Source organism: Curcuma longa, chromosome 3 (genome assembly GCF_044706935.1).
Source record: "Curcuma longa cultivar G26 ecotype Majalengka, Jawa Barat chromosome 3, ITB_CL_G26_1.1, whole genome shotgun sequence".
NCBI lineage: Eukaryota > Viridiplantae > Streptophyta > Magnoliopsida > Zingiberales > Zingiberaceae > Curcuma > Curcuma longa.
Window position 1 is genome coordinate 7,660,280 of NC_133863.1, and position 9,769 is coordinate 7,670,048.

Here is a 9,769-nt window from a genome sequence, read left to right on the forward strand (position 1 = left end):
GAAGAAACAGAGAAGAAGGAAAGGTCGGCGTGGAGTTGCGAGACGGTGTGCGTATGCGGAAGAGAAAAAAGAATTAAGATTTATTTTAAAAATATTTTAATCATTTTAAGTCAATCGAATCATTGATTTAATCTATTATTTGATTCGGTCGATCAAATCAAGTCTAAATTGACTCCAACTTAAATTAATATAATTCGTATCTCCTCTGCGAATCCAATTCAATTTTAAATTCAATGTTTTTTTTTTTCAAGTACTTAACAGAGATACTTTTCCTAGTTTTATCAAGGTATATATTTCCCTGAATGTTTTGTGGATGAAAGAACATGAAGTCTAGTCAACCGACTTGGCTAGCTGTTTTTGGAAGATTGAGAGAAATGTGTGTGCGTGACTAATTTGGAGACTTGAGAATGGCTGACTATTTCAACACATTGTCACATCCAATTAGAAAAATAACATGGGAAACAACGTGGAGTCGACGATCCACTCCATGTAACGCCGAGAATAATTGATTTAAGTCTCCGGATTACGATGAGATGATTAGATATGTCGATGATAAATCAGACCTTCTAAAATTTAAAATTCAATTACCACGAATTTATAGGGATTTAATTTTCTCTTACAGTAAAAGCTGCAACAAATGACTTCTCGAATAATTGGTGCTGTGTACAAGGTAGGATTTCAAGTATTACTCATTATATTCTTCCAAACTACAAATCTGAAATAAACTTTAGATTTTGTCAGGGAGAGCTGCAAGATGGACAAAAGATAACCAAAGACGGATTTTCTCAAGGGCTATCCTAGGCTCTAGCCCACCCTAAAGATTTTTTTATCTATTATAAAAAAAATTTTATAAAAAAGTTTTCACTATTAGATTATTACACATTGGTTCTTTTTGTAAAATTTTTTTACTTAACCCACCCCTTCCACACCCAAAGCCCAACCCACCTTCTTTTCCTCTGTCCCTGGATCACGGTCAAGAAACTTTCAAGATACTCCTCGCAATGCCCAAATGAGTTCTAGAATGAGCTTTCACTAATAGCTAAGTTATAACATAGAAATCTTGTTCGTCTTCTAGGTTCATGCATTGAGGGAGATGAACGACTCATCATCTTGGAGTATATGGAAAACAAGAGCTTAGATAACTTCATCTTTGGTTAGTATATTTGCCTCCATTGATTTTCTTCATAAAAAAAAGTTGTTACAATTTTTATGAATTTTGTCCACAACATGAATCAGACAAAACAAAGAGCCTATTGCTTAATTGGCAAACACGTCTTGAGATTATAAATGGAATTGCTCGAGGCCTACTTTATCTTGCATCAAGATTCTATATTGCGAGTCATTCATAGAGATCTTAAACTGAGCAATATCCTCCTTGACAAGGATATGACTCCAAATATTTCAGACTTTGGCATTGCAAGGATATTTGAAGGTGATAGAGTTTTAGAAAATGTAACTACAAGACCAGTTGTGACATTGTAAGTTCTTCAAATAGATAAACTATTATTATCATCACATAATTAAATATAGAGTACTAATTAATATTTTATCCCTCAAATGCAGTGGTTATATGGCACCAGAATACTTAACTAAAAGAGTTTTTTTCATTTAAATCTGATGTATTTAACTTTGGTGTGATAGTATTAGAAATCTTAAGCGGTAAGAGGAACAAAATATTCAGTAACACAGATGCTAGTTTAAACCTTTTGGGACATGTAAGTAGAACTTCCATACTTATACACATGCTTTTATCTCCTTAAGATATTGTTTAGAATTCAAAATTTGATCCTTTCTCATTTGTAGGCATACAAACTTTGGAAGGAAGACCGATCTTTAGAAATTCTTGACAATACACTAGATCCCTTATATCCTACAGTTGAAATCCTTCGTTGCATCCGACTAGATCTTTTATGTGTACAAGATAATTGTGAAGACAGACTAACATTAATAGAGGTGGTGATGATGTTGGCAAGTGAGAATCAACTTTTGACCCAACTTAAGCAACCTGCAATAGCATCAACAAGCAGTGAAGGAGGTGTTACTACTAAAGAAATAAGTCATTAAATTACTGGTCGATAAGTTCAAAATGTATCATCATCTACACTTACAAAAATAGACCTACTTTGTATACCATTTTCATGGAGAGTTACCACTCTTCTCCAACTAGGTCACCATATAAAATTTGTCATATTGATCTAACTTACATGCCCTAGCACATATTCAAATCAATCAGGTCTTGTTTATAGTATCTAATGTTGGGTTGCAAGGGTGCAAATATAGTCCCACATCTAAAACACATGGAAAAGATCATGAGTTTAAAAGGATGAAAGATATCTCCATTAATATGAGGCCTTTTGAGGAGAGCCCAAGAACAAAGTCATGAGGGCTTAGATTCAAAGTGGACAATATCATGCTATTGTGAAGATATTTTGATTCCATCAGTTCTAATACCTAAATCTGTTTCTTACTGAAAGCCAAAAACAATTGATTTTATCATGTTCATTTGGAGCCATATCTGTGATCGTACACCACAATCACACAAATTGAGTTGTGTGGATGTTCCCGTCCACCAAACAATTGTTTCTTCTTTTAAAAAAGATTACATTTCCATTGGAGATGAGCTAGGTTCAAGGATTCTATAGATGTGCTGAAGTCCTATTGGCGATCCATACTACATTAATAACTAGTTGACTAACTCAACAAGTTGTCAACATCCGATTAGAAATTGATAGAAAATCATCTAGTCAACGACCGATTCAATGAAACGTGGAGAATAACTAGTTTAATTAAAATATTGCTATAGAGAAGATCAGATTTTTTTTAAAAGTTGTTGGCCGATAATAATATTAAGTAGATGACCGTGATTTTTAGTAGGGTTATATCTATCATTTTGAAAGTATATTTTAACGATTGATGATAAAGTCATTATTAATGATTATTTTAAAAGAGCTAATCAATTTACTTAAAAGGTCATTATTAACGATAAAGTCGCATTTTTCTTTCTTTCCATTCAACATTAATTACTCATGTGACATTCTAAAATGTCATACGCGCTAGCTGCAACGCCGGTCATGGAGGACTGCTTAATATGGCTCATTATTTATTATTGCTAATTTATTATTATTTTGAAACCTATGGCTTATGGCTTAGTATTTTTATTTTTATATTACTATAACTTTTTATAGTTAAAAATTAATTTTCATAATTAATTTGTCGAATAGTGATATAAATAACGTACTATTTTTCAAATAAACCATTGTAAATTAATTTTTTGAGTGAAAGAAAAATTATTATTTGTAAACTATTTGAGTGATAAAAGGATGTGTAGTATATTTTCTAGCGTAGTAAATTGAACGTGTTGGTACTGATACGGATGTGTACGTAGTTGCGTCAGAAAACTTAAATCGCAAAATATTCAATTATAATTTAAACATAAATCACAAAATATAAAAGTATAATGAAGGACACATAATTACTCATATCTTTGGTAGTGCAATCGAGTTGATATTATTGTGGATTGTTTGAGTGAAATCAAAAGTTGATCCTCATTTATTAATATCTATCACCACCTCTATCATTGTTGCTATGTCTTCATAGTTATCTTGTACACATAAAAGAGTTATTCGGATGTAACATAAGATTTCGATTATTGGATATATAAACAACCCACTACGACGTCAAGAATCTCTAAGGATCTTTTTTCCTTCCCAAGTCTATGATATGACGGGATAAGTAGCTTACATGTGGCATCTCTGGGTCGGTCAGAAGTCAAGATGAGCTGTTAGTCAAGTCAAAGGAAGCAAGTCTAGATCAAGAAAAGCTCGAGCCAACCCACCAACCTCACTCGGGAAGTAGTACTCGAGTTGAACCACCAACCTCACTTGGAAAGAAATACCCGAGCTAATCGCCAACCTCACTCAAGAAGTAGTATCCAGAAGAAATACTTGAGCTATCAATCAAGTCAAAGGGAGAGAAGGGGATCAAACTTAGACCAAGTCTGGATTGAGGAAAGCCGAGCCAACCTACCAACCTCACTAAGGAAGCAATACCTTAGCTGAACCGCCAACCTCACTCAAGAAGAAATACCCAAGCTGACCAGCCTCGCTAAGGAAGTAGTACTCGAGTCGACCCGCCAACCTCACTTGGGAAGCAGATCCTTTAGCTTGATCATACCTGACTCCTTCAGCTCGGCCACATCGGACTTCTTCAACTCGGTTGCATTTGACTCTTTCAGCTCGGTCGCGTGTGACTCCTTCAACTCGGCTCATTCCAAATGCCTCCATCGGAGGCGGTTATTAATCCCCGCAATAATGGAGAATGTGGATACCATAATAACCAAAGGACATAGAGCAAATGGGAGGCACAAACAAGAGCATGTGGGTCTGGGTGGCAACCCCACGACCTAAACGTGGGGTTCATGCTTCCCTCCCATGGGATGGTATAAAAGAGAGTCTGCTTTCGCAGGCAAGTACGTGCACAAGCAATCCTTACTTCTCCACTACTTTCTACTATTTCTCTGCGCCAGAGACCTGACTTGAGTGTCAAAGTGGTCGAGCCAATGTTTGTCTTGGCCTTCATTTTAATTGTGGTTGAGTTTTCTAGAAATCCAAAGTGCCCATTATATTCTTCATCAGATCAATGAAACTTGTCAACATTGAAGAAAGCTTATGACGGTCCACCCATCCTCAAACAGTTTGTATGTCTACAATCATACAAGAATTAGATTTTGAATTCTAACAACTTATGAATTGCTTTGGAGAGCCAAATGAAAATCAAATCCAAATTAACTTTGATCAATTGAAAATTCGTATCAATTGGGTAAAGAGTAATCAAATTAAATTAATTTTTGATTTAATTTTTCAATAAACTGAATAATTAACTCTCTTAACTTTTCTTGAGTCGAAGTAATTGACTTGTCTATTTACTTATTAGAGAAATTATATCAAACTAAATTGACATTATAAAAAATAAAAATGATCAGTTTAATTTCGATAAGGTTTGGTTTAAACTAAAAATAAAATGTACGTATTTTAATTTTTTTTTATACCAAAAATCAAATAAAATATTAATTTATCAATTTTAAATATTTTGAATAGTTGACACTCAACCATTTTAACTACGAACCCTAGAAGAAGAAACAAGGTGTGATTTTTTCTACAGCCGTTCGTCGAGAAGCCAAGGATCATTTCTTGCACGAGTATTTCCTCCCGCAGGAGTACTCCATCTTGTTGCCTGTATTTGCTGCTGTTGCTCTGCTCAGTTTCTTGTGCGTGTGCGTGATTATCAAGTCCAACAACAAGAAGAAATCTGCTTGAAGGAATGCCAAAGAGGCCAGGTTCGTGCTGCTATTCGGTACGATCTTTTCTCTTGCCGTAATCTGTTTTGATGTTTAATTATTTCCTTTTTATTTTGTTTCTGCTACATTGAAATGTATGCTCTGTTTTTTTCTACTGGCCTACTGATGAATTTCACCATAGATTTGTGACTTATGAGTGTATATTTATTGGTTATTTTAAATAAATTTTGTATGCAAACATGACTTTGCATTCTATACCTATCTGCCAAAACAACAAGAAAGTAAAAGAACATTTCCTTGATTTCTTGGGCTGCCAATCACAAAAAACAAGTATACCTATCTGCTACATTTAAATATATGCCTTGTGCTGTCAGAACTTTAAACAAAGGACAGTTCTGATAATCTCTTGCCAAAGCTTCAAAACTAGTATTCATGGTTATGATTAATCAAGTGAATTACTCGATCAAAGGCAGTTGATCACTTCACTGACAGCTTTTCAAAGTGTCTTCTCCTCCTTCAGAGATGACGTTGTCGAAATCAGAATGCAAATATCCTGCCTATGAGGTGGAGATCATTTATAAAATAGGGTTAATCAGTCTTATTTATTGGTTGATTCCTTAACATTGAGAATATCTTTTCGACTCCTTAGCTACCTGATGTGTCACACTTGTGCTGGATTCTGATGCAATCTAGGCATTAGTTTAAGCAAGAAAAATAGTTTCTTCTGGCCTTTTTACTACTACGAATCACTCCATAAACTAGATCAAATACATAATAGAATAAACCTGAAGCTAAACATTTAGTTAAACTTTACATAAATAGGCATAAACTCGAAACATAATATTGGAAGTTCAATCAAGACTCAGTTATATATATATAAACATTAAGTGAACTTTCCTACTATCTAGGCTCCAACATAGAGATTGAAACATTATTTTCAGAAATTTTCATTAGAATTCCCTTGCTTCCACTTCCGCTTCCACTGGAGTTCTCTCTCCTTGGAAGGGCATTTGATTCGCTGTTGGTATTACGGTTACTAAGAAATGCTGGTGCTGAAGGAGTGGGAAGGCTGACAAAGAGGCTGTTGAGCATAAGCACAACATTGGCCATGGTGGGTCTTTGAATTGGATCTTCTTGCACGCATAGTAACCCTATATGTATGCACCTTAATATTTGCTGAGTTTGACATTGTTCAACTAGATCTTGATCAATCACTTGCAGGGCAGTTCCTTGGGTCCAATGGCGCCAAACCACCTAAAGTGAGATGATGATAGCATGTGTAGTTAAGAACTTTACTTCATTTGAATAAAATGCGTATCAAATTCCTATCACTCAATCGAAGGGAGGATTAATACTTACATGAGTAACAAGTTCAATTGGATATTCAGATCCTCGGTAACCACTATTCTTCTGACCCGTTAGGATCTCCAAAACTAACACACCATAACTATACACATCTGATTTAACTGAGAAGAGCCCATGAAAGGCATATTCCGGTGCCATATATCCACTGTCATTAACAAGAAAAACATATTGAGACTTTCTCTATTCTTTGAAACTCTCTGTTCATTTGAAGTATTAAATTTGGTCAACAATGATAAATAGAGTGTTTGCTTACAATGTTCCGGCAATTCTTTTAGTGTTTCCTTGGGTTTCATCTGCACCAAAAAGCTTCGCAAGACCAAAATCAGAAATTTTGGGATCCATATTTGCATCTAACAAGATGTTACTGGCTTTTAAGTCCCGATGAATGATCTTCAACGGCGAATCTTCATGAAGATAAAGAAGTCCTCGACTGATGCCCTCAATGATCTTAAACCTTCTTGGCCAATCCAACTGCTTTCTCTTTGAATTATCTGCACCATCCATATGTAATATTTGGTTACTAATTTTGACAATCATGGTGTGTGCAATAGAGGACTACACTATTCATGTAATCAATATTATACACAATCAATCTTAGAACATATATTCGAGAATGGAATTGAACAAGTACAGTATTAAGTACTGCATTAGATTAGCAAACTACTAGATAATCAATTCCATGGATTGAGGATGTTGTCATGCAAAAGGGAGATTGAAACTATACCAAACAAAAACTTGTCAAGACTTGTATTAGCAAGGTAACTATAAACGAGTAGTTTCTCCTCTGATTCTAAGCAACAGCCCAACAGCTTCACAAGGTTTCTGTGTCGAAGTTTGGCAACCAGAAACACTTCATTTTTCAACTCATCTAGTCCTTGTCCTGAGCTTCTTGAAAGTCTTTTTACTGCTACATGCTCTCCGTTCTCCAGTGTTCCCTGTTTTCAAGTGACACCATAATTATTGCTCATGTATCAAGTCGAAGAATCATCCACAGTTATATAAAGCATTCTTCAAATATTAGGATCGACCTTATAAACAGCTCCAAATCCTCCTTCTCCTAGCTTGTTTCTTTCAGAGAAGTTGTCCGTAGCTATCCTAATAACCTCCAGATCAAACAATAGAGATTCTGCACCTCTTATTTCATGTTGATCTTTATGGTCTGTTCAAGAGATATTTTTCGTAGTAAAGAATAAGCAGGTTTATATGTTCAAGCACCATATAATAATAGTTCAGTAGCCATACTGAATATTTCTGCAAGTAGTTTCCGTCTTCGTGTAGTTGCTTTTGTTCTGCGACGGTAAATAAAAATGGCACAAAGGAATAACAGTGCTGCAGCAATAGAGATGACAATAAATAGAATTCTTCTCCCAGTGCTGTTTTTTCCTAAGCAAACATGAAAAATAGATATAAATTTCATTGGATGTCGCAAAGAGAAATTGTAACACATGGTACGAGTTAATGGCAGATAATAAAGCATATTTCTTATTTGATTTGCCTTGCAAAAGAAAAAAAAACTGACTGCTAAGTGCTAATGGTTAGTGAATAAACAAGTTATGGATAAATTAGTAAAAAAAAAGATAGGTAATCGTACTTCGGTGATCCAATTCTCCTGCGAACCGAACGTATAAATCATCTCCTCCATCGCCATAAGTTCTGAGATCCAACAAATCACCAGACCAAGTTATGCATTCGTGAGACCCGTTGATCACCGCATACGCGACGCAGGAGCAATCATTCAAGCACAAATTCTTGCAGTCATCGAGACTCTTGTTTCCTCGTGGTGTAGCGTTCTCAGTGTCTGGCACCTTCACGTTCTGCACCATGGAAAACTGGTTCGACGAGCAATTCAAAGGCTTCTCCCTCTGGCAGCCGTTTTCCGCAATCTTTACGAACCCGTGCAAACACTGGCAGTTGACACTATCGGAGTAAGTCTTGGTGCACATGCTGTTGCGACCGCAGAGATTGTACTTATCGCAGTCGTCCGCCGGAAACGACCACATAAGTTGCCACTCTCCCTTGCCACCCGTTTCAAGAAACCAACGCTGGAAGGTTCCATTGGCGCACAACACTGACCGCGACAGCACCGGCGTCGGCGAGGCCGTGTAATTAGCCATAAAGTAGGTCTCATTTTGGTTGGACACAAACGTGAAACTCATTGAGCTCGCCGCCCGTCTTCTCGCCATCGATGGATGGCCGATTAAGCTATTTCCGTTCCATAAGCCGCTTCGATAGTATTTGGCGGATCCGTGCAACGTGAACATATCCGGAATAGGGAGAGCAAGAATCATACGAATGTAGTCTCCCGGAGAAGGATCCGTGAGGTTCTTCCATGACACTTGCTCCCATGAAGTGTTGGTGCGGTTGTCAAATCCGAGCTTCATGCCAGGGAGATACGTCTGGCTGTCGCTTGGGTGGTCAAAGCTCTGCCATAGAATCGAGTTGATATCGTTCAGCACGAGGTTTCCAGAATCTAAAAGCTGCAATCGTGCAGAATTGAGTCCCGTGGATCTCGTTCCCGTCGACCAAACAATTTTGCCTTCCTCAAATAAGATTAGATTTCCATCGGCAGTGAGGTTGAAGGATGCCATGGATGTGTTGACAGACTCGTTCCGATTGGCGATCCATACTACAGTTCCTTCTTGCGGTGTGAGATTGCAGTACCAGATTCCTAAATATCCTTTCGCTGAACTATCATTTAGACTGAAGAGACCAAGTTGGAACAATTCTCCTGTCGATGTCAAAGTCTGTCCATTGACAAGTGAGCTGTTCTGGATCATTGTATCTCCTGTACCAACGATCATAAATGGAAAACATATGTACCATAAATGAAGGCATCTAAGCATTTTTCCAGGAAAGAATTTGAGCAGTCTAATGATAGAGCTGTATTTGATTTCTTTAATTCAGAAACTAGCAGACTTGTTTAATTCAGCGAAGGGGGAAAAAATTACAGACGAATAAATGATGAGGAGCTGCAAAAGATCCTGTAATTTGTATAGTTTAATTATGGACTAAGATTTCTTTTCGATACATACCAGATGAAGACTGAACAAGAACAACCAAAGCTGTTGCTGCTATTATTTCCAGCAACGGGAAAAGAAAGAACTGCAT

At 36.6% G+C, this 9,769-nt stretch overlaps 1 protein-coding gene across 1 annotated transcript; it reads right to left on the reverse strand.

The window, feature by feature from the left end:
* Window positions 1-6,124: 6,124 nt before the first annotated feature.
* LOC141824026 (G-type lectin S-receptor-like serine/threonine-protein kinase At4g27290) lies at window positions 6,125-9,769 on the reverse strand. Its single transcript, XM_074711254.1, has 8 exons — window positions 9,694-9,769; window positions 8,253-9,446; window positions 7,904-8,044; window positions 7,690-7,820; window positions 7,386-7,596; window positions 6,915-7,152; window positions 6,656-6,806; window positions 6,125-6,550 (listed from the first exon to the last, which is right to left on the reverse strand). Exons 1-8 carry the CDS (start codon window positions 9,767-9,769, stop codon window positions 6,197-6,199), a joined length of 2,496 nt encoding a protein of 831 aa, XP_074567355.1. The 3' UTR covers window positions 6,125-6,196.

Excerpts from the sequence above, each read along its gene's own strand:
- LOC141824026 (XM_074711254.1), bottom strand. The coding sequence starts at position 9,769 with ATGCAGTTCTTTCTTTTCCCGTTGCTGGAAATAATAGCAGCAACAGCT. Across the intron at positions 7,821-7,903 it reads ACTACTTGCAGAAATATTCA|ACCATAAAGATCAACATGAA; the intron begins GTATGGCTACTG and ends TCTCTTGAACAG. Across the intron at positions 6,551-6,655 it reads CAATTGAACTTGTTACTCAT|GTGGTTTGGCGCCATTGGAC; the intron begins GTAAGTATTAAT and ends ATCTCACTTTAG.